Source organism: Misgurnus anguillicaudatus, unplaced genomic scaffold (genome assembly GCF_027580225.2).
Source record: "Misgurnus anguillicaudatus unplaced genomic scaffold, ASM2758022v2 HiC_scaffold_31, whole genome shotgun sequence".
Lineage (NCBI taxonomy): Eukaryota > Metazoa > Chordata > Actinopteri > Cypriniformes > Cobitidae > Misgurnus > Misgurnus anguillicaudatus.
The window spans coordinates 3946619-3972860 of record NW_027395281.1 but is presented as its reverse complement, the minus strand read 5'-3'; the positions used below and the strand labels follow the sequence as shown (position 1 = coordinate 3972860).

Here is a 26242-nt window from a genome sequence, read left to right as displayed (position 1 = left end):
TCCAGATAAGCGAATGACCTCGAATTGACTGCTAGTCATCCATTACAGTGTTTTTCTTTGGATTTATTGTAACTCAATGCTGTCGTTGCTGCCTCCTTCAAAACATACAGTCGCTTAGTGCAGCCGTCTAACAGCGCACATCAGTGTCAAAATGTTGAAAATTAAAGAAGGTGGGAGTTGAATTCTATTCACGGCTTTTGTAAATGACTTCCAGCCAATTGAATTACACGGCCAAGCAAGAACTAATCAAATGAAAGAAGTTGGGTATTTCTTAAGACAAAACACCAATTCCAACCAATCACATTACAACTGAAAAAAATGATTCATTGAATTTAATCAATTTTTTAAGATAAGTGGTTGCAATCAATTTATTTAAGCTACATTTAAACAAAAGTTTTATATTTTATTTTACGTTACTAATCTTTTTTGTTTAAATGTAGCTTAAATAAATTGATTGCAACCACTTACCTTAAAAAATGTATTAAATTCAATGAATCATTTTTTTCAGTGTACAGAGCTGAGCAGAATTCCAACCAATAAAATGAAGGAAGGCGGGAGTTTTTGTTCACCATGTTTGAGCGTTTGTATAGTGCTTTACACATGAATGCATATTGTTTGAAAGCTGCATTACAGAAAATGCATCCTTATATTTAAAAAATACAGATATTACAAGTAATGAAATTACATTAAGTCTAAGTTTGTGTTATTAGAGCTACTACTGTTTTTTTTGTTAGATGTTTTTTTAGTCTCTGTGTCTGTTGGTTTACTAACCTAACATTTAGGGGTGGTTTCCCTGACCAGGATTAGCTTAATCCAGGACTAGGCCTTAGTTTAATTAGGAAATATAACTAGTTTGACCAAAAATGCCTTACTAAAAACATTACTTGTGTGCATTTTGAGGTAAAACAAAGGGCACTGATGTATTTTAAGATATCTTAGTGCAAGTTGTTTTCAGTTTGGAGAGCTCTTAAAAGTGTTTAACTCCAGGACTAGTCTAATCCCTGTCCGGGAAACCGCCCCTTAGTGTACAGAAACTAACACTTTGTACTTCCATGGGTAATGTTATTTCAACTGTGTATTTTACTCATAAAACAACAGGCCTATCAGAAGAGAGGCTCATGAATCTTACTTATTACAGGCCAAAACCACCTGTTCTTAGCAGAGCGCCTGAAAGAGGAGCTGTAATATATCTAATATCTAGAGATTGTTTTTGGTACTTAAACTGAAAATATATATTCTTAAGTACATCATAGCCTAAAATAAAACTTTAGAAAGCTTAGAAATATGGGAGCTTTAACACATTATGTGTAATTTTCTGTTGATTTCGTGTTAAAAGTAACACAAAATGAGTTTCAGTAATAACACCGAGATGGTGGATTCTGGGACAAAGCATTTAGTGTGTTGTTTTTAACACATCAGTTAGTGTGTATTTAGCATTAACTGAATTAAAGAGAATGTATTCACTGTATCTAATGTTCAAAGTTAATAAATGACTTTTCTACTTACTGGAGTTTCAGTAAAACTACTGAACTTTGTCCTCTCTCTGTGTAGGAGGAAATCATGCATCGGCCAAATAAACTTAAAATCCATTTTTGCCCCTTTTGCATTTGTTTTACTACACAGTTGTTTTAAGTATATCTTCATATTATTTATAACATGCCTGGTTTCAATTATATTTTTATGGGGCAACCCTCAGATGGGGACCTGTATCCATAGACCCCCTCCACTCAATGGTATGTGCGCCTATTGTTTTTTATTACTGGCAAAGTAATGATTACAAGGGTGAAAGTCCACATGGACAGACGGTGTTGTTTTGGCCTGACGGTGTTGTTTTGGCCTCACAGGTTGCCTGAACGCACTGATAAGGATCTGCTTTCAGAATTGAAAAAACATTTTCTAAGCTTGAAAGATCGTCAGGTGCTACTACTAAAAAGTAAGTTGTAGTAATTTAATAATTAGAAATGTGCAATCGTGATTTAGGCTAAAGTGTGACAATTACAGTTTTCTTTATCTAAGTGTGATTTGAATTTACACATGAGATCTGCAAATATGATTACGTTTAATTGAATTAAAAGTTAAAAAAAAAATTCTGAAAAAAAAGGCTGAATTCGTATCCTCAGTTCCTTATTGACGCTATTATTTTCTCTGTATTGTAGTTTTTTTATTTTGATGTCTCGGTCACCTTATGCAGTAACGGTCTATTTATTAATTTTAGTTTTTAAGTAATTTAGAGTTAACCCTCTGGGGTCTAAGGAGTATTTAGGGCCCTGGGGAAGTTTTGACATGCACTGATATTTGTGCTTTTTTCAGCTTAAAAACATAATAATGGCAAAAGTCTCATAAAACTGCGTTCAGCACAAACTGGGCTACAATATTATATGAACAACATGTACATGTTTGTATTTTTGAGAGAAAAATGTTTATGCGTGGTTTTTGAAAAAGCTAAATGTTTAAGTGACTGATATAAGTCCACAAAACTAATTCTAAACATGTTTTCCCAAGACTTTTCAAAACATGATCTAATAGTCTAGAGTTTTTTCTTCAAAATGATAAGAAAATAATTCGGCCTACTCATTCACATAAAACAATATATTGATTTAAAGTTCTAAGACACTTTTTCCTGGAAAAGGCCGTATGCGTGGAAGCGGGAAAGCTCCTGAATAATCATTGATTGACAGCTGAGAAACGAAAGAATGTATAATGAGCCACATCATGAGCCTTGGAGGAATGTTCAACAAGAATGTTACTTTCCGATTTTTACTTTCCAACTTTCCTTTTTACCAATATGGGCTTAAAGGAATAGTCTACCCTTTTGCCATATTAAACTATGTTATTACCTTAACTTAGACGAATTAATACATATCTATCTTTTTTCAATGCGGCATTTTACAGCGCGTCGTGAATGTGTTAGCATTTAGCCTAGCCCTATTCATTCCTACAGGGAAGCTACCAAACACTTCCGTGTTTTCCCTATTTAAAGACTGTTATATGAGGAGTTATACATGTAAGTATGGTGCCACAAAATAAAACTTTTTTTGGTACCATAGGAATGAATGGGGCTAGGCTAAATGCTAACACATTCACAACGCGGTGTACAATGCACGCATTGAAAAAAGATAGGTATGTATTAATTCGTCTAAGTTGAGGTAATAACATAGTTTAATATGGCAAAAGGGTAGACTATTCCTTTAAGCCCATATTGGTAAAAAGAAAAGTTGGAAAGTAAAAATCGGAAAGTAACATTCTTGTTGAACATTCCTACAAGGCTCATGATGTCTAGGTTGAGGTAATAACATAGTATATATGGGTCCTATATAACACACCAGTGTTAGCCTATGTGAATTTGATATAGAAACTGAGTGGGGCTTATGTGGGGCCCAGCTGGGCAACTTGCCCCCACCTAATGAAGCCCACATGTTATTTATCAGGACCCAGAATATAATGCACTGGTCCCTTATTATGTAATTATACTTTTAATGGTTCCATTGTAATGAACCATACATATATTTTTAAAAGTATATATGTTATTAAAACTGATAACCAATAAAGGCAACATAATTTCAGTTTGGTAAATATTAGTTTTCATCATTCTGTTCATTCTAACTGTTCATTAATCTATAATATCACGAAACATGAAGGAGGTGCAATATGAAAAATCTAATAAAAAAACTGTAGAGGTTCAGTATATCAAACTATTTTATTACACTTTCAACACTAAAATAACTACTGCACCGATACCAATATTGGAATTGGGCCCGATACCAAGCCCATGTACATGTACTCGTAAAAATACCCCTATATCAAAGACTGATACCTCACGTGACGTACTTTATGACAAATTTGATTGTCTTGTTGTCTGCAATTTCTTTAGCACTTTGTGACAGGCAGGTAAAAATGACATGCATTACGTCCGTGGTTTTGCCCTTTGGAGGTTATTGGACACTGTGAAATTTGGGCTTTGAAAATTTGTGATGATAAGCACATAAGAATTATTTGTTTTTTTCATAATATGTGTTGAAGTTTTTAAAAATAAAGATGCTGATATGTTTATTAGTCTCAATGGCCCTCATTTATCAAAAGTGCGTACACCAAATTTCCAGCGTACACCTTGCGTACACCCAAAACCACGGTGACTTTGAGATTTATCAATATGGACGTTGGCGTACGGCACGCTCAAATCCTACGCCAGCTCAGGAGGTGGTGTACGCACATTTTGAGTTAGTGCAGAAATGCGCAAACACTTCCTAACACCACAAAACCCACTGACAAACTAAAATATATGATATATTATGACCCACTGTAAAAAACATAGTAATTATAAACTTCAGTGTTTATTTTTATGCAACAATGTTCAATGTTTAATTTGTGAGACTTTACCAAAGCATTTGATTTGTATGCATATGTATTCCTTCAGTTGAGAGCCTGTGCGCTTTACCTGACGTTTCAGAGCGAGCATGTGAACGGAGCTTAGTGGGAGCGGAGCGTTGAGCGGTGCGGTAATATTACCATCAAAGCGCCTTTCCAAAAATTCCGCTCCCTCAGCACCACTCGTTGAACCCAGAACGCCCTTTGATAATTTGCTAGTTCGAGAATCTGTAAAAACGTCTAGCAATAAGTTATGGAATTCAAGCCTTATACATAAATGTAAAGTAAAAATCAAAGTTAAGATTGAGCAGGAAGAAAAAATTGAAAGGGACTGCGGAGAGACTGTAAAGAGTTAGCAAATATTCTTCCTGGAATCTGAAGCGGCACATTGCAAGAAAGCACAAGGATGTGCTACGAAAACATGGTAATGCAATAAAAGGTAAGATAGTTACGTACCATTCGATGATAAATAAATACAGATGAGGTAAGGTAAAATGCTTGTGTTGAATGGAGCCGTAAATCCGATCATGATGACATGCGGACAAAATTATGGCCACAAATTATTTTTTATGCTACATTATGGACACTTCTTTTTCTTATTTAGTCTAAAGTATGGCCATAAATTTAGAATTTGTTCCCAATATTCAACAGTTTGTTCCTTGGAATTAATTATTATAATATTTCGTAATTACTATTACAATTATTATTACTTCAAATTATGAATTAGCCTAGTAAAACATGTGGATGTCGTGGAAACAAATTGTTAATTTGAATTATATCCGGAGCTCCGTATCAAACTGGATCAAAGATACAGCTAACAAACAACATCTTTTTAAAATATTATTTAAAAAAAATTAACTGAACCATTAAGCAGACATAGAATTTAGATGTAGGCAACAGTAAATAATAATAATAATAAATAATTATTCTTCTAAATATCAATTAATAATAAAAATAATAATAAGAATATTACAAATTGTCATCCAATTATGAATGTGTCTTTAATCCCACTCTTTAAACTCCCAAATAAAACAATTTTGTTTCTTTTCACTTCCCCGGATTCTCTTCTTTGCCGTCTTTCGTGTGTCAATGGCGTAAAATGAGGGCGTGGGGGAGGCGGAGACTTGAATTTATATGGGCATATTATTCTAATGACGATCGTTTTCAGCCGCAGCATTTATGAAGGGCAGATATTGCGTACACCTGAATATCAACGGTACGCACAGTTTCATAAATCAGGCGGTGAGAGGAGTGTAAGCATAATCTTACGCCAACATATCCCTTACAAAAAAATACTGCAGTTTTTTAAAAGTAATACTACAGTTTTTGTACAATGTAGAAAAATGCAGTTTTTTGGACACGAAAAAACTGCAATATTGCAGTATAGTTAAAATACAGCTGCAGTAGAGCTGAAGTATTACTTAAGTACAACTGCACTAGAACTGCTGAAGTATTACTGAAGTACATCTGCACTAGAATTGCTTAAGTATTACTTAAGTACAACTGCACTAGAATTGCTGAAGTATTACTGAAGTACAACTGCACTAGAACTGCTGAAGTATTACTGGAGTACATCTGCACTAGAATTGCTTAAGTATTACTTAAGTACAACTGCACTAGAATTGCTGAAGTATTACTGAAGTACAACTGCACTAGAACTGCTGAAGTATTACTGGAGTACAACTGCACTAGAACTGCTGAAGTATTACTGGAGTACAACTGCACTAGAACTGCTGAAGTATTACTGGAGTACAACTGCACTAGAATTGCTAAAGTATTACTGGAGTACAACTCCACTAGAATTGCTAAAGTATTACTGGAGTACAACTGCACTAGAATTGAGAATTGCTGAAGTATTACTGAAGTACAACTGCACTAGAATTGAGAATTGCTGAAGTATTACTGAAGTACAACTGCACTAGAATTGCTGAAGTATTACTGGAGTACAACTGCACTAGAACTGCTGAAGTATTACTGGAGTACAACTGCACTAGAACTGCTGAAGTATTACTGAAGTACAACTGCACTAGAACTGCTGAAGTATTACTGGAGTACAACTGCACTAGAACTGCTGAAGTATTACTGGAGTACAACTGCACTAGAATTGCTAAAGTATTACTGGAGTACAACTCCACTAGAATTGCTAAAGTATTACTGGAGTACAACTGCACTAGAATTGCTGAAGTATTACTGAAGTACAACTGCACTAGAACTGCTGAAGTATTACTGAAGTACAACTGCACTAGAATTGCTGAAGTATTACTGAAGTACAACTGCACTAGAATTGCTGAAGTATTACTGAAGTACAACTGCACTAGAACTGCTGAAGTATTACTGGAGTACAACTGCACTAGAACTGCTGAAGTATTACTGGAGTACAACTGCACTAGAATTGCTGAAGTATTACTGGAGTACAACTGCACTAGAATTGCTGAAGTATTACTGAAGTACAACTGCACTAGAACTGCTGAAGTATTACTGAAGTACAACTGCACTAGAATTGCTGAAGTATTACTGAAGTACAACTGCACTAGAACTGCTGAAGTATTACTGGAGTACAACTGCACTAGAATTGCTGAAGTATTACTGAAGTACAACTGCACTAGAACTGCTGAAGTATTACTGGAGTACAACTGCACTAGAATTGCTGAAGTATTACTGAAGTACAACTGCACTAGAACTGCTGAAGTATTACTGGAGTACAACTGCACTAGAACTGCTGAAGTATTACTGGAGTACAACTCCACTAGAATTGCTAAAGTATTACTGGAGTACAACTGCACTAGAATTGCTGAAGTATTACTGAAGTACAACTGCACTAGAACTGCTGAAGTATTACTGAAGTACAACTGCACTAGAATTGAGAATTGCTGAAGTATTACTGAAGTACAACTGCACTAGAATTGCTGAAGTATTACTGAAGTACAACTGCACTAGAACTGCTGAAGTATTACTGAAGTACAACTGCACTAGAATTGCTGAAGTATTACTGAAGTACAACTGCACTAGAACTGCTGAAGTATTACTGAAGTACAACTGCACTAGAATTGAGAATTGCTGAAGTATTACTGAAGTACAACTGCACTAGAATTGCTGAAGTATTACTGAAGTACAACTGCACTAGAACTGCTGAAGTATTACTGGAGTACAACTCCACTAGAATTGCTAAAGTATTACTGGAGTACAACTGCACTAGAACTGCTGAAGTATTACTGAAGTACAACTGCACTAGAACTGCTGAAGTATTACTGGAGTACAACTGCACTAGAACTGCTGAAGTATTACTGGAGTACAACTGCACTAGAACTGCTGAAGTATTACTGGAGTACAACTGCACTAGAACTGCTGAAGTATTACTGGAGTACAACTGCACTAGAACTGCTGAAGTATTACTGGAGTACAACTGCACTAGAACTGCTGAAGTATTACTGGAGTACAACTGCACTAGAATTGCTAAAGTATTACTGGAGTACAACTCCACTAGAATTGCTAAAGTATTACTGGAGTACAACTGCACTAGAACTGCTGAAGTATTACTGGAGTACAACTGCACTAGAACTGCTGAAGTATTACTGGAGTACAACTGCACTAGAACTGCTGAAGTATTACTGGAGTACAACTGCACTAGAACTGCTGAAGTATTACTGGAGTACAAGTGCACTAGAACTGCTGAAGTATTACTGGAGTACAACTGCACTAGAACTGCTGAAGTATTACTGGAGTACAACTGCACTAGAACTGCTGAAGTATTACTGGAGTACAACTGCACTAGAACTGCTGAAGTATTACTGGAGTACAACTGCACTAGAACTGCTGAAGTATTACTGGAGTACAACTGCACTAGAACTGCTGAAGTATTACTGGAGTACAACTGCACTAGAACTGCTGAAGTATTACTGGAGTACAACTGCACTAGAATTGCTAAAGTATTACTGGAGTACAACTCCACTAGAATTGCTAAAGTATTACTGGAGTACAACTCCACTAGAACTGCTGAAGTATTACTGGAGTACAACTGCACTAGAACTGCTGAAGTATTACTGGAGTACAACTGCACTAGAATTGCTGAAGTATTACTGAAGTACAACTGCACTAGAACTGCTGAAGTATTACTGGAGTACAACTGCACTAGAACTGCTGAAGTATTACTGGAGTACAACTGCACTAGAACAGCTGAAGTATTACTGGAGTACAACTGCACTAGAATTGCTGAAGTATTACTGAAGTACAACTGCAGTACAGCTGAAGCGTTACTGAAGTACAACTGCACTAGAACTGCAGTACTGCTGCAATACAGCTGTAGTAGTACTAACATTATACAGCAATACATAATACAACTAAAATACAATACTACCAAAGTGGAATGTTATTAAAATGCAGTACAAATAAAGGTGGACTATGCAGAACAGCAACTTTTATTCAATATTGTTTATTAAGTAATACTTTTATTGCATTTCTACAATATATGATGAATAAAGGTTCAACCCAGCTAACAGAAAAAAGTTCTAAGAACGTTCCCTGAAAGTTTTTAACGTTCCCAAAAACGTTCTGCCAACGTTAAAAGTGTCCAGTTTTCTTGACGTTCTAAGAACGTTTTTGTGTTGTCTCAACGTTAGAGGAATGTTACATTTTACCATTTTTAAACGTTATGACAATGTCATGTTTTAATGTTCACAGTCACACAATGTTTAAAACAAAAACTGTTTATTATATTGACTTCTTTGATTGTTATGTAAATGATAGAGAAACATTGCATTTTATTATATTTATTTTTTATATTTATATTATTTTATTATATTTATTATATATTTCTTATATATTATATATCTATTATATGTAAGTTTAGATGTTGATGTTTTGTTTCATTTTAAGTCACCATTATTGTGATTAGTGTTCGTTTTAGTTGGGCTCTTGAGCCTTGTCCTTTGCTTGCTAGTTTTTTCCCTGGTTGTGTTAACTTTTTGTTAATACACCACATTTGTTATGAACATGTTAAGTTAGTAGTGTAATTCTGTGGTGTGGTGGTTGGTACATAATGGTAAACAGTCATTCCTAATTAATTTACTAATCAAAAGTTTATTTTCTGTCAAAAATGTAAATGAGATCCAGTGCTTTCACAGCAGTTTGTCATTAAAGAGTTTTAGAAACTTTGGACAAAAAATATCCGCTATTTAATTGGGACGTACAAACATCAAGAATCAGACTATGAATCTCAACCATGGTGACAATTAAATGAAAAACTTCATGCTGCAATGCATGCTGGGTATTAACAAATTACAAATCTCATTCAGGACTCCCAGCATGCACTGCAGCATGGATAAATAAAGATTTGTTTTCCAATTTTCTTTGTCACCATGGTTGAGATTCATAGTCTGATTCTTGATGTTTGTGCGTCCCAATTATACAGCAGATATTTTTTGTCCAAAGTTTCTTAAACTCCTTAATGACAAACTGCTCTGAAAGTGCTGGATCTCATTTACATTATTGACAGAAAATAAACTTTTGATTAGTAAATTAATTAGGAATGATTTTTTACCATTATGTACCAACCACCACACCACAGAATTACACTACTAACTTAACATGTTCATAACAAATGTGGTGCATTAACACAAAGTTAACACAACCAGGGAAAAAACTTGCAAGCAAAGGACAAGGCTCAAGAGCCCAACTAAAACGAACACTAATCACAATAATGGTGACTTAAAATGAAACAAAACATCAACATCTAAACTTACATATAATAGATATATAATATATAAGAAATATATATTATATATAATAAATATAATAAAATAATATATAAATATAAAAAATAAATATAATAAAATGCAATGTTTCTCTATCATTTACATAACAATCAAAGAAGTCAATATAATAAACAGTTGTTGTTTTAAACATTGTGTGACTGTGAACATTAAAACATGACATTGTCATAACGTTTAAAAATGGTAAAATGTAACATTCCTCTAACGTTGAGACAACACAAAAACGTTCTTAGAACGTCAAGAAAACTGGACACTTTTAACGTTGGCAGAACGTTTTTGGGAACGTTAAAAACTTTCAGGGAACGTTCTTAGAACTTTTTTCTGTTAGCTGGGAACAAACAGTGAATTTCTCAAACTGTAACGCAACACAAATGTTCCTGTTTTTTTTTTTTCTATGATCCCCGTCACTCCTACAGATAAATGGTTCAAAACTCTTAATTCTTTAACAACACAATTTTATTGGAAAAATAAAAAACCCAGAATTTCACTCTCAACACTACAAAATAAAAAATCACATGGGGGGCTTGAGACTCCAAACTTCCATCATTACTTCCTGGCGAATCAATTACAGTATTTAGTTAAATGGATCAATATACACAAGCATAATTACCCATGGCTAGAACTGGAACAAAACCAATGCATAAATATCCCAATTTCAGATCTCCCCTTCCTCTCACAATCAATTAAGAAATTCAACCTCTTCCAAAGCATTACTATACAATCAACTCTGACAGCCTGGTGGAAAACAAATCAAATCACAAAATCATCACTAGAATTAAATAAGTTTACCCCACTTTGGCACAACCCAGAATTCAAGATTCAAAATAAACCTCTTTTTTTCCCGACATGGGCACAAAAAGGAATCACACATCTTCACCATGTATTTGAGAACCACCACTTCATGTCATTTGACACACTCACACAGAAATATGGGGTTGGGAAAGAACAATTTATTCAATATCAACAACTTAGACTTAGAATTAAACACAAAACCAGATTTATCAACAACACATTACAACCATCTCAACTTATAGAAGAACTTATGAGAATTAATACCTTCAAAAAATTAACCTCCCAACTATACACACTGATTTCCCACCAAAACACAACAATAACACTCCCAACAACCAAATGGGAAGCTGACTTGGCCTTATCTTCCAAGCCTGAGTACTGGGAACAAATCTGCAGGAACACATTTTTCATGACCAATAACACAAACCTGCAGCTTATACAATATAAAGTCATTCACAGAACTCACATCACCCAAAGTAAAATGTTTAAAATGGGCCTACACAACACCAATATTTGTTCACAATGCACTTTAGGTAGGATAGATGATTATTTACACGCCATGTGGCAATGCCAACCAGTTCAATTATTTTGGGTTACAGTCACTGAGACATTATCCACCGTCCGGAGTCACAGAATCCCATTATCTCCAACACCCTGTCTCATTGGCGACATTTCTGAAATCCATATCCCCCAAAAATACAGGAATCCATTGCTCGTCTCTCTAGCTGTCGCTAAGAAAGTAGTTCTCCAAAACTGGAAATCAAAGAAATCTTGCAACATCAATCATTGGATAAATTTAATTTCTGAACACATTTCAATAGAGAAATATAATGCACGCAGATGGAAGCAGATATCAGCCTTTGAAGACATCTGGTCCCCATTTCTATCATTTCTTAACACAAAAACATAGCTACAAGCCGTGTACATTACCAATCACATTACCAATCACACATCTCTCTCTTCTATTATGTAATTTTATTTATTTTATCTCTATAGGCACACACTATTTAAACTCATGCATAACATGTTTTTCCAACCCTTTTTAAACCCATTTCTGCTTAAATACTCTAACTGTGACTAACGAACGTGAACCTCAAGATCATTCTATTCAACCAGCAATAATAATGTCTCACTGCAACTGTATTGTCCTTTTGTAATTTGTCTGTTATTTTGTTGTATGTATGTTATGTGTTACACTTTTACGTGGTGCTTAATCCCCCTCCCCTTATGTGCACTGTAAATAAGTATTCCTATTTTCCGTACTGTAAAAAAAATGTACTTTAGATTAAAAAAAAAAAAAAAGTTGTCCTCCGAAGAGGGGGGGGGGGTGGTGGCGGGCCAAAAAAAAACAAAAAAAAAACAAACAAATGTTCCTGTCATGTGTGGGGAAGACAGAACCCAATTGCAGACAGCTCTTGAACAAGAATACTTTTATTATATAACAAAAACACCCTTGAGGGGGGCAAACAAAGACAATAATCTAAATAAATAACATAACTTGACGTAATGTAACAGGGCCTTAAGTGATACATAACATATAAAGTGTACTCTTATAGATTAATAAGAAGATAAAGACTGATTCGCTGGCAATGGATTCAGAAGATACTTAGTTCGTCTAGGGAGGTAGGGGTTAATACTGATGAATGACAAGATACTGCTTGTAAAGTAAGTAAGATGTTTATAAACTTTTCCCCTCCTTTGTTTGTTATAGGCCTTTTCCTTTAAAAGAAAATTACAAAACTACATTAAACAAAACAACAAATCAATTACATCATCTGATGTAAAATAAACAATATGTTTTAACATCAGTGGCCTCAAATCACTACCCTTAACAAAACATATGACAAAACACAGACAAATAGACAATTAGACTTTTTTTCAAATTTGACTGATATCAGATCCTTTTTTCAGTGTAAAACTGGTTAGAACAGCAACAGTAAAATACCGTCCAGTTCAGTTCCAGCTAAGGCAGTTCAATACTGATCAGGGCCCGTATGTATAAAGCCGCTCAGAGTAAAATTTTAGTCTTAAGTGTGTCAAAATTCTAAGAATGACGTCATTTTACTCTTATTCTTAGACTTAAGAATACGTTTGATTTATAAAGCATCCTAAGTGTTAAGACTAGGTCTCAGCTCCTAAATTATTTAAGAGAGCTGGAGAGGTCTCTTAACCTAGTTAAGAGTAACAAGAGGGCAGCAGAGAGGCGGAGATCATGCACAAAGAATGTGCTAGAATTACTTTAATTCAAATGTATTTCTGTAGCACTTTTGAAAAAAATTATTGTTGCATTGTTGCAGAGCAGAAAAACAATAAATACATGTTAGTAGTATATAGACAGTAGATTGAAATTAATATAACATGAAATATAAAGAGTATAAGGTTTTTTATACAATGTATATTATATTACAAAATATAATATACAGTATTAGATGTATATTAGTGAAACTTATTCAAGTGCTTGCACAGTACCAAGAATTTTTATGGGATTATCAAGACAGCAATGGTATATACTTAAATGATATATAAATTTGAATAAAATACACTGTAAAAAGTTAAAGTTGAATCAAATTATTGATAATGCCTAAAAATGTAATGTTTTTCAACTTAAATTTTTCAGTTTAAGTGAAATAATTAAAGTTAAAAATGTTTAAATATTAGGTGTTACCAATTAAAGTAAGTTTTTAAGTAGAGCCGCTTTACATTTTATAGTTTATGATAGGTAAATAAAATACCATAAAATGTAAATAAAATCTACAATAAAAAATGTGAAGTATCTACAAGATTGCAGTGACACTATTACATGTAAAGTGATATTAATAGAGTATACAACCCTGACCCAAAACATGATGTTAGCAATGTTAGCAGTGAGCAAGCAAAAGGTGAAAGTGACAAAGATGGCAAAAATTACAATAATGTGTTTAAGTGTAGAAATCCAACTTAGCTTGATAATCTTGTTCAGGCTTGATCAAAGTATTTTTATCTAAGTGTTTGCAAACTTTGGTCTATTCTTTATAAACAGCTTGTGAGTGAAATCAAAATGATTCATCATCTTTATTTTTTTAAATAGCATTACGTTTGTTTGTCTATTTCATTAACATGTTGAAACTTAATCAAAATGGTGCAAAATTGTGTAAAATAAATGCGTGTACTTATTTGTAATATTGTTAAACATTTCGTGAAGCAAATTTAAATTTAAATATTTAAATACTAATATAATTTGAATGTCTTCATGATTCATAAATGTATGGTGTCACATGCTGCTGTGACTGTATAACATTTCCGGCTTTCTATTGGCTGATTCAGAGGTTAAGGGTGGCCATTTTAGGTTGAAATCATTGTAGTTCTCAGTTTGCGGCACTTAAGTCAGCACTTAAGAATGAGTCTTACACTTTACTGAAAGTTGCTTTCAGCTTCTTTATAAACGTCTCCTAATCTCAGACTGGTCCTACTCCAGTCCTTACTAAGAATTTTTTGACACTTAAGTCCAGACCCGTCGCCAGACCTCAGTCTTAAGGGGGGCATATGAAATGCATGGGAGGGCACACTTATTATTAGCCTACAGTACGTATACTTATAATAATATATACTCTATTCGCGCAGCACGTAATCACCACGTTAAACAACCATTAGCAATATGAGCCTATAGCCTACACACCACATTACATATAGAAACAATTTTATGAATATCCATAAATCTATACAACATATTACATGTAACACCAGAGCAGTGGCGGCGTTTCACGAAAACCTAGGGTATGGCAAAAATTCTTCGTACAAGAAGGCCATTCAAATAACGAATCTATGAAACCACATTATATCCATATGTGTACATACTCCATCAACCTGTATAAAATCATACTATGATTGCACGGATGTACACTTACTGACAACAATACGGAAGCAATACAAATGAAAAACAAAAATAGAAATCATGGTTGTTTAAAATGGTTTTCAAATGTTGTCAAGTGCAACTCCAGCAACAGATAAACTAAAACAAGATAATATCAAAACATACTGTAACATCCCTTCACAAATCTTGTCATGACAGCCGCCAATAAACACTTATAAAAACACAATAAAGACTTTTAATGATGTGATAGAGCACACGTAGTTAACCCAACCAGCTAACCAACTAAGACTAAAACACTAAATAAAACTCTTAGTAAAACAGGGCTAAATGCAAAAACAAGTCTTACCTTTTGTCGTCGTGCAGTTTTTATTCCACAAGTCGCCATATTCAAAAACGCGCGCAAATAATTAATACCATTCACTTCGACTGCGCTACAATTTCCCAGTGTAAGAGAACATGTTTATTTATCCACAGAGAACAAATCATTTTACTTCTGGAATAATGTATGCAATATGCATTGCGCGAGTGTGGGGGAGAACCGTGAGTCTGTTTAAAATAAAGATTATAACAACAGCGGTCATCATGAAACCTCCTGCACAATTCAAGCTGCGCTGCAAGAACGACAGGTTGATGACATCAAAGTACCGCGAGGATGAGGCGAGAAATCATCGGAAGAGTTTGCTTTCAGACCGCTCTCGCGGCACGTTGATGTCATCCACATGTCGGTTCCTGTATTATAGCATGAAGTCGAGCACACGCGTAAATTATCCATATTAGTGATATACCAATGTTCAGAAATGTTCTACTGAAAATATTTAACATTATTTTTAATGAGCTTCATTATAGCCTGTTAATTTCTGGTGTTTTGTCTGAATGCTAGGGTATGGCAACTGCCATACCCTGCCATACGCAAACGCCGCACCTGCACCAGAGACATCTCTCAAACATTGCATTTTAAAGCAGTCAACAGAGGGATATGCATTGCCATGAGACACGTGCACACACACACACATACGCACGCAGACTTTGAACCTACGGTACTGTGGAGGCAGCGCTGTCGTCTCTCCCTTCCCTCCTGTCAGTACAGCGGCAGGCGGCGTTTCTCCGAGCAGAAGCTCCTCATTAATAAAGTGTCCACTCGGAATTAAACTTGTGAGTGAGGTCCTTTTCAGAAGCAAGCTGAATCACCGCAGTGAACAAGTCCATATCTTCTGAATGTAGTAGTCTGTTAGGCCCGGGGTCGGGCTCCTCGGTAGAGGTCTTCACGGGTCCACTTAGATCCGAAAACCCCAGTTCCGACCCGAGACCCGATCGGGTTCGGGTCTAAAAGTTTCACAAGTGCCTCGGACACGGGTCGGGTACGACAATAGCGGCATCGGGTCTCGGGTAATTTAAAAATGAATGTGTTTTTTCTGAACGGACCCGAGAAGACCCGAACTCTCTCGCCTGTGTGCGTCAATCTCCTTTTCAAACCTCTCATCTGTTTGCCAAGAGCGCCTGCGACATTGTGTGGTTGTCGGAAGGTTCATTGTCGTTGAGACAAACATGTCAGTCAATTATAAATTTACATTTTAGCGGTTACGTTGGTGTCGTCGTCAGATAACAAAGTAAAACCAATGGAGCAGCTCGCCAAATTGGTTGCAAGGCCACCGGAGTTTCTTTCTGTCTGACTGCTGCGCGTCTTTTGGAGACTGTTGTTGGGCTTTTAACCATTTGCGGATAATATCCATCTTAAAGCAGTATAACTAAGCGAAAACTCATCCAGTTTAAAAAAAGTGCGGTAACTGTTGAGCGGCTACACTGACGTAGGTTACGTCACGTACGTGTCGTACGTAGCCTCGTGATAGGCTGTTGCAGTGTAGCTAGATTCCCATCAATCAAACAAAATCACACCATTGTTTTTTATATTTTTAATGTTTTAATTATAAAGAATACAACATTAATGCAACACAAAATTAGCAACATTAATAATTTAAAATGACAGTATTTTTTTAAATACTGGGGGGGCACAAGCGTCCTTGAGGGCGGGCCCGGCCCCCTAAGGCCCGCCCATAGCGACGGGTGTGCTTAAGTCATAGCTTAAGACTATTCTTAAGAGCATTTCTGAGATGTTTTATACATACGGGCCCAGTTCTCAGTTCCAGAGGTAAGTATTTACTGTTGTCCACTTACGTGTAGAGCAGTTGAAGACTCAAAGTGCTATCTACTTTGAGTAAGATATAAACAAAACACAAGGTACTCCCTTGAATGGATTAGATGAATTTCCTCTTCTCCCTTTCTAGAATTCGACTGGGTTGACTCGCCATCAATGACCCTTTTAACTCCAACAAAAAAAACCTGACCTGTTTAAATGGTCAGAAATGCATGAGAGCATTTAGTAAACAGTCATTTTTCACATGTCACTACAATCCAGTAGATAACATTAATATAAACAAATATAAATCTTCAACAATAAAGTTTTGTTTACATACATACACTTTTATGCATATTATATCAAAACATTTTACAAACATACCTTTGGTAAGTATAACTTTACAGTTTAGTAAATAAATTTAAAATATTTGTTTCAGCATTAACAATATTGCATTTTACTTTTGCAGACACGTGTGTTACAGCTACACGTGCATGAGCTAGATTCCCACATAGCAATGTTGTTCCGGCCCAGCTCCGGCCCACACAACCAGTTTTCCTCGGGCCACATACAACGAAGAATGACGGCCCTTCAATGGCCCAGTTCTGGATTACAGACAATAGCACATAACTGGCCCAGACCTGGGCCAGAACAGGCCCTACAAACAAGCCTACCATGGCCCTTGCAGCCCTTACTTAGCCCCCAGGAAGCCCTCATGCAGCAAAATCCCCAGAGTTAAATAAACACTGCTGGATGTATATATTGTCCCAATCTTACAGAGTGTTAAAAAGTAACAATGAAGCAGAATTAAAAGCTCTGTTATCCTCTCTCTCACCATCTCTGTCTGAAACCTAAAATTGCATTTCACATCTTACTTGTAGAGTCATTTTCTTACTTTAGGTTTAGATTTCGTTCCATTTAAAGTCACCCTTATTGTGATCAGTGTTTGTTTTAGTTAAACTTGACTCTTGACTCTTCCCTTATTTAGTTTTTTGACTGCTTTAACTCTGTGTTTTAAGACATGTTGTTTACAGCAGAGAAAAGACAATGGAGCAATTCTTTGATGGTGGTAGCACTGTTAATAAAGTCTAAACACTATCAACTAGAAAACGTATGTATTAATTTAATGTTTGAACACTTATCAGAAGCATCTTTCTCTGACAATAAAGTGATACTACAGGATGAAATCCAGCTCTCTCATAGCAGTTTGTTATTCTGAAGAATTTTAAAACACTGACACTTAAAATTAACCGGTTTGTTATGTAGACACACAAACATCAAGAATCAGAGTATGAATCACAATGATGGTGACAATAAAATGAAAAACTTCATGCTGCAATGCATGCTGGGTATCAGCAAATTACAAATCTCATCCAGGACTCCCATCATCAGGCCCGGATTGGCCATAGGGAGAACCGGGAGGATTCCCGGTGGGCTAGTCTGTTTTTTTTGGCCACGAGGGCCGGTGTTGTCATGCCACCGGGATGATGCGTATTTGCGGGTGAGAGATGTCCTCGCCGCTTTATGCACAAGTTGATTGTGTCCCGAGTCCCGACCACTTATTGGAAGAATTCTTGCATTAGGGTTCATTGACATCTAAAACGCATGGGAAACGCAGGACGTGCCGCTGTCTTCTGGTTTTCAAAGCGCTTACTTGAACACGAGTTTTGTTTCAGACGCGTCTATATTGAGTGCGCTTGCCGGCCGCGCGTCTATATTTAAAATAAACTTGAGCGCGTCTTTTGAGTGCGCTTGCCGGCCGCACGTCTATTATATTTTAAATAAACTTGAGCGCGTCTTTTGAGTGCACTTGCCGGCCGCGCGTCTATTATATTTTAAATAAACTTGAGCGCGTCTTTTGAGTGCACTTGCCGGCCGCGCGTCTATTATATTTTAAATAAACTTGAGCGCGTCTTTTGAGTGCACTTGCCGGCCGCGCGTCTATTATATTTTAAATAAACTTGAGCGCGTCTTTTGAGTGCGCTTGCCGGCCGCGCGTCTATATTTTTAATAAACTTGAGCGTGTCCGGCCGCACGTCTATTATATTTAAAAAAAACTTGAGCGCGTCTTAATACAAACGGGCTGGCCTCTAAAAGGAAAAGAATTTACAAAACGTATTTTTTATCCAAGTCATAGATGAATTCTCTATGAATAGTCATTATTCATCGTTTATTGCAAGAGGAACAAAAATCTATTTGATGCAAAACTCGTTAGTTTATTTTAAAAAAGTAGTTTCAAAAGTATATCCATGATGTTTCCTTTTTTTAACACAATGTAGGCCTACGTTATTTAGCAATAGACATGATCTAAGTTCTAAAAAAAGATACAGATTTTTTCCATTTGTTTCCAATGCATACTTAATAAATCTTGCTTGTGTATTGTATATCAGGGGTTTCCAAACGTTATCAACCCAACAGTTAATCTCAAGACTCACCATTTTTTAGAAATAGAAATATAGAGGAAAACACAAACACATTTGTTTCCTTTAGTTTTTGAATAAGTTTACTTTAGTAATATTATGGTCTTATGGTAGGGCTGCATGATTATGGCAAAAATTATAATTGTTTACTGCATTTGCACGGAATATGAAATTATATATTTGAAAAATACAGTGAATTGCAAGGCTGCAGAGAACAGTGCACTACTGCAGACTTATACTACTGAGGGTTTAAAGATATTATTTTAATAGTCAGTCGTGAACTAAAGTGGGCTGGTCTAAGGCATGAAACTCCAGGGCTGAAAATGAGTCCCACTCCGGCCCTGCCCATCATGCACTGCAGCATGGATAAATAATGAACTTTTTACTATTTTCTTTGTCACCATCGTTGTGATTCATACTCTGATTCTTGATGTTTGTGTGCCTACATAACAAACTGGTTAATTTTTTGTGTCAGTGTTTCAAAATTCTTCAAAATAACAAACTGCTATGAGAGAGCTGGATCTCATACTGTAGTATCACATAATTGTCAGAGAAAGATGCTTCCGATAAGCATTCAAACATTAAATTAATACGTACGTTTCCAAGTTGATGATGTTTAGACTTTATTAACAGTGCTAACCACCATCAAAGAATTGCTCCATTGTCTTTTCCCTGCTGTAAACAACATGTCTTAAAACACAGAGTTAAAGCAGTCAAAAAACTAAATAAGGGAAGAGGCAAGAGTCAAGTCCAACTAAAATAACACTAATCACAATAAGGGTGACTTTAAAAGGAACAAAATCTAAACATAAAGTAAGAAAATGACTCTACAAGTAAGATGTGAAATGCAATTTTAGGTTTCAGACAGAGATGGTGAGAGAGAGGATAACAGAGCTTTTAATTCTGCTTCATTGTTACTTTTTAACACTCTGTAAGATTGGGACAATATATACATCCAGCAGTGTTTATTTAACTCTGGGGATTTTTCTGCATGAGGACTTCCTGGGGGCTAAGAAAGGGCTGCAATGGCCATGGTAGGCTTGTTTGTAGGGCCTGTTCGGGCCCAGGTCTGGGCCAGTTATGTGCTATTGTCTGTAATCCAGAACTGGGCCATTGAAGGGCCGTCATTCTTCGTTGTATGTGGCCCGAGGAAAACTGGTTGTGTGGGCCGGAGCTGGGCCGGAACAACATTGCTATGTGGGTTACTGCACATGCAACCAGCTCAACATCGATTTATATTACTCAAAGATATAAAATATAGCAGTTGTACAACCAAAATAACATAATAAACATTTGTTTTTACAACAACTGGTGTCGATTCATCATTTAAACATTTATATTTGCATTTAATGAACTCACCACGTCCAAATTGTATGTTTCAGCAACTCAACGGAATAATTAACCCATCGAAACAAAATAAAAGCTGAATCCACTCAATCTCTTCGTATTATGTTTAACTTTAAGTATATTTAAGATTATTTTCAACTTTTTTACTCAAATACATCCACTACTAAAGTTGAATTTCTCCTCCGGTCTTCTCTCCTCTCTGGTATTGCGCAATCTGAATGCAACAGCACGTGAAGCAGGTGGGCGGAGCCTATTACTTACGGTCTGATTGGTCAGAACAAACGCTCATCATTTTTACAAGATACAAATTTTAAACAGTTTATGAACTTTACGAATTACTAGTTTTAACTTATTTACATGACATTTAAACTCCAAAGCATTTATATAAATTTATATGCATTGTTATGTCTTTATATATAACCCAGGGTCAAGGGCAGGGTCAAGACTTAAGACAGGACTCCCAACAAAACAAGACAACAATAAGGGCTGCCATAATCCTGTCACATTAAACAAGGAAAATACATACAGGGCTGACAGTATCATGACAGTTCCTCTTTGTTAACTTTAAATAACAGGATGATTCCTTCCCAAATGATCTGTTGACACATTGTCACTTAAAAAAATACAGGCACAGCATGCCTGCAGTAACGCAGTATGCTTGGTAGGCGTATACATGCATTTCAGTGCAACATTAGTGGACTGCAGTTGTACTGTATTTATACCTCATTATATTGGAAACCTACAGTTTTTTTCTATTGCACTTTACTGCTGTTGAATTTAAATGTACTGCAACTATAGCCTACTGTACTTCATGATACTGCAAATCTACAGGTGTGCTTAGTTATACTGCAGTTATATTACTTTGTTCTGCAATTTTACTGCAGTTGTACTACTTTTGTACTGCAGGTTCACTGCAGTTGTACTTCAAAAGATTGCAAACCTACTGCTGTATTTCATTTTATTGCAGTTGTACTACTTTGTACTGCAGGTTCACTGTAGTTGTACTTCAGTGTACTGCAGTTATTTTTTGTAAGGGATACGCCCGTTTCTACGCAAGAATGATAAATGAGGGCCATTGTGTTGTTCTTAGAAAATTGCCACATAAAAAACAGTACAACAAACATCGGTACAACTCTTAAAATACTTGGGATTTAAAAACAGCACAAACATTGCTCACTGTTCTGGAGATGGTCTTAATTCTAATTTGGTGAACAGTTTTATGAAGAACTTCCAAAGCATCCACAGCCAAACTCATTAAATGTCCTTGCACGTTTGCTTTGATTAATTGCTGTGCAGTCCGTGAACTTGTACCGTACTATTACATTTTCTAAAAACACAGCTGGAAATAAATTACAAGTGTAACAGTTGTGACAGACTCCTGCTGCTCCAGTAGAAACTGTATTTTTGCGCCTAAGCAGGAATTCTTGTAGTTTAAATGTTTATCATTTTTATAGTCGTAATTTTAAAGTGGACAGGTAAGAACGTCACACGACATATACCGTGCCCAAGCAGTCTGTTTTCTACTATTACTGTATTAGACACACTAGGAAAGGGGCGAGCACCAACCACTGTATTTTTGTTAGAGAGTGTAGATTAGACAGGGCGTCTTGGACGCTGAAGAAACCTCTCTTTATTTTCTTTGTATAATCGGTGTAGAAGGGTAAATCAAAGTCAGACGGGTTTTGTTATTTTCTTTCCGTTGGCTGCCGTCCATGTCCCTTCTCTCCCCTCCTTCCTTTATGTGTTTTTTATATTATATACATGTATATGTTTATGGCGATTATATTGTAAATACTTTCCACATTTTTGCATCTAAACATTTTACAGTAAATACTGTAAATAAACACATTGCTTGATTTGCACCGCATCAATATTGTTGGCTTGTTTTTTTTCCTCCACACCTTTCATAAATCATATATAATGTTTCCGACCCCCTTTTCCCCTTGACTACCATCTGGGGTCGTAACATTACGTGGGGGCTTGTCCGGGATTTGAACCCGGGACCTCTCTACCAAAGATAGAGAAAAATTTTACAAGAGCCTTAATAACAACCGGAGCGGTAATTCTTCTGAGGGGAATGGCTTCGGGAAATCGGGTAGCGGTGCACATGATAGTAAGAAGGAACTGATTACAGGTTTTGGGCAATAATGGGCCAAAACACAATCGACGATGACATCTTTATTACATCAAATAAAGATGTATTTTAAGCATGATATTATTTTGCTCACATAGCCCCCCCCCCTTTTATATAACAACTTGATTATAATATAAATAATTAGGACTATCACCGTGATAGCACATACAACTGTACAACAACTTAGTTAAAAGGCAGATCCTAATTAGCATGAATTAACCCTGATCATAGATTTATGGTGACAAAGGATATCGTAATAATTTATAGTAACTTCGAAGAGTCAATAATAATACAGAGCAAATTAGAATGAATGCAAACATAACAATTTATTAACCAGGTAGGAAAACCATAATTCAGAAGCCAATTTACATTCCAGTTCAAATACAAAACAAACAAATGAAAATTCATTGCATACCTGGAAAGGATGAAGATCATGCTGTGTCAAGACAGATACAGTTTGTCCTAAGACAATGAGAGAATGAGGAGAGGGGGAGATAAGGTTGGTGAGGTGTGAGACTTCTGTCTCCGCACAGTGGGGTAGCTGTTTTGGGGGTAGATGTAAATTTGATTAGCTCTTTTTAGATACTCTGTGTTATAAAAAAGGGTGATTGTCTTTGAGGTAGATATGAGCTTGATGGGATCTTTTTAGTTTCTCACCAGAATGAAGTGTCTTTTTAGATTTTCTGTTGCTTATCTGTGGCTCATTTTCTCGGTCCGCAGCGTTTATCATTGTGAAGTGTTTTTGTATTTAACACACAAACATTGTGATCTCCAGGTCATGACTGTTTTCATCAACACATGTATCAGTGCTGAACTTCACATTTAAGATGAGTGAAAAAGAGAAACAGAGGTAAGAGTGATTCTGCATGAAGTCTGGATGCTTCGATAGATGCATGAGGCTACAGCTTTGAACTCTGAAGTCTAATGTTGCCCTCTATCTGTAGTCAAACCATTACACATGCATTTATGTCTGGTTATACTGACTGCTCTCTGCTCACAGATTATTATGTTGTAAAATATTTTCTCTGTTTTTTTGGGTCATTAGTGATAGATCAGGATCACTTGTATCCAGCTCGGTGTCTATGACGAATGATCACTCCATTGGTGATGGACCAAACTTCAGTGAGGAAACACCAACAACTACCGAAAGGTATTTCATGTGTTTCTTGTTGCTAATCACATCTTGACTGTGTTAAGGGTCAGGTGTACTTTATTTTTTCTGACATCTCACTTACAGAAGAGTTGTATACAGTATTAGTTGTGTGTAGATTCACATGAGAAAGTGTTGCTGTAGTGTCCACCATATGTCTTCATTCAATCTCTTACACACGAACAGGTGTACTTTATTTTTTCTGACATCTTACTTACAGAAGAGTTGTGTACATACAGCGGTTGGACCAGATAAAGTTCATTACCAATTTATAAAGAACTAACCTCACATTTTAATGAAGAAGCTTCTGGGAACTTGTAACTCTATTTGGATCAGGAAATATCCCATCTTCTTGGCTTGAAGCTGAAATTATTTCTATCCCAAAACCAGGAAAAGACCATAGAGATCCCAGCTAGAAATAAAAAGTTCTAAGAACGTTCCCTAAAGGTTCCCAATGTTCCCAAAAACATTCTGCCAACGTTAAAAGCGGCCAGTTTTTTTAAGTTCTAGGAACGTTTCTGTTGTCTGAACGTTAGAGTAATATTACATTTTACCATTTTTAAACGTTATGACAATGTCATGTTTTAATGTTCACACAATGTTTAAAACAACAGCTGTTTATTATATTGACTTGTTTAATTGTTATGTAAATGATAGAGAAACATTGCATTTAATTATTTTATAAAACATTATTTCTGAATGTTCAGTAAATATATTGCTGTAGAAAACTCAATTCACTTACTAGGTTTAGATGTTGATGTTTTGTTTCATTTTAAGTCACCCTTATTGTGATTAGTGTTTGTTTTAGTTGGTCTCTTGACACTTGACTTTTTGCCTGCTAGTTTTTTCCTGGTTGTGTTAACTTTGTGTTAATGCACCACATTTGTTATGAAAAGTTATTAGTGTATTTCTGTGGTTGTTGGTACATAATGGTAAAGATCATCACCTAATTCATTTACTAATCAAAAGTTTATTTTCTGCCAATAATGTATATTAGATCCACCTCTTTCACAGCAGTTTGTCATTAAGGAGTTTTAGAAACTTTGGACAAAAAATATCCGCTGTATAGTTGGGATGCACAAACATCAAGAATCAGACTATGAATCTCAACCATGGTGACAAATAAAATTGTTAAAAAAATCCTTATTTATCCATGCTGCAGTGCATGCTGGGAGTCCTGAATGAGATTTGTAATTTGTTAATACCCAGCATGCATTGCAGCATGAAGTTTTTCATTTAGTTGTCATTTCATTCATAGTCTGATTCTTGATGTTTGGGCATCCCAACAATACAGCGGATATTTTTTGTCCAAAGTTTCTAAAACTCCTTAATGACAAACTGCTGTGAAAGAGTTGGATCTAATATACATTATTGGCAGAATATAAACTTTTGATTAGTAAATGAATTAGGTGATGATCTTTACCATTATGTACCAACAACAGCAGAATAACACTATTAACTTGGCATGTTCATAACAAATGTGGTGCATTAACACAAAGTTAACACAACCAGGAAAAAACTAGCAAGCAAAAAGTCAAGTGTCAAGAGCCCAACTAAAACAAACACTAATCACAATAAGGGTGACTTAAAATGAAACAAACATCAACATCTAAACCTAGTAAGTGAATTGAGTTTTCTACAGCAATATATTTACTGAACATACAGAAATAATGTTTTATAAAATAATAAAATGCAATGTTTCTCTATCATTTACAGAACAATTAAACAATCAATATAATAAACAGTTGTTGTTTTAAACATTGTGTGAACATTAAAACATGACATTGTCATAACGTTTAAAAATGGTAAAATGTAACATTACTCTAACGTTCAGACAACAGAAACGTTCCTAGAACTTAAAAAAAACTGTCCGCTTTTAACGTTGGCAGAATGTTTTTGGGAACATTCGGGAACTTTCAGGGAACGTTCTTAGAACTTTTTATTTCTAGCTGGGATCCTATAAATTATTGACCTTTAGCTTTAACCAGTTGTTTATGTAAAACTATGGAGAGTGTTACGCCCAGTCTAGAGGTAAAAGGCGAAGCATAGTAGAATTTATGAAATGACGGCAAAACTCTTGGAATAAATAAATGTATTTTAATAGAAAACTCAGAATATCAGAAAAATTAAGGGAATCTCTTCAGGAGTTGACATACGCCAAAAGAACAAATAATTAAAAATAACTGAACAATAAAGTTCTTCAAACTAACTTACCTAGGGTTAAATATCCAAACAAAAATACAGTCTGCTTCCCTAACTCCTTAACAAGAAAAACAGTGTTTAAA

General features: G+C 35.6%; 1 protein-coding gene across 16 annotated transcripts in view; it reads left to right on the top strand.

Moving 5' to 3' along the window:
- The window catches only part of LOC129454094 (uncharacterized), a 476448-nt gene that overhangs the window by 46901 nt on the left and 403305 nt on the right, over positions 1 to 26242 (top strand). Inside the window, exons 1-4 of one of the 16 annotated variants that reach the window (XM_073865343.1) lie at positions 1605 to 1733; positions 1845 to 1933; positions 23583 to 23657; positions 23853 to 23957. The exons of the other annotated variants lie outside the window; for them this stretch is intronic. Coding sequence (XP_073721444.1) covers positions 23635 to 23657; positions 23853 to 23957 — 128 coding nt within the window. The 5' untranslated portion in view covers positions 1605 to 1733; positions 1845 to 1933; positions 23583 to 23634. Of the gene's footprint in view, positions 1 to 1604; positions 1734 to 1844; positions 1934 to 23582; positions 23658 to 23852; positions 23958 to 26242 lie in introns of those variants that run through there. 16 annotated transcript variants of the gene reach the window in all.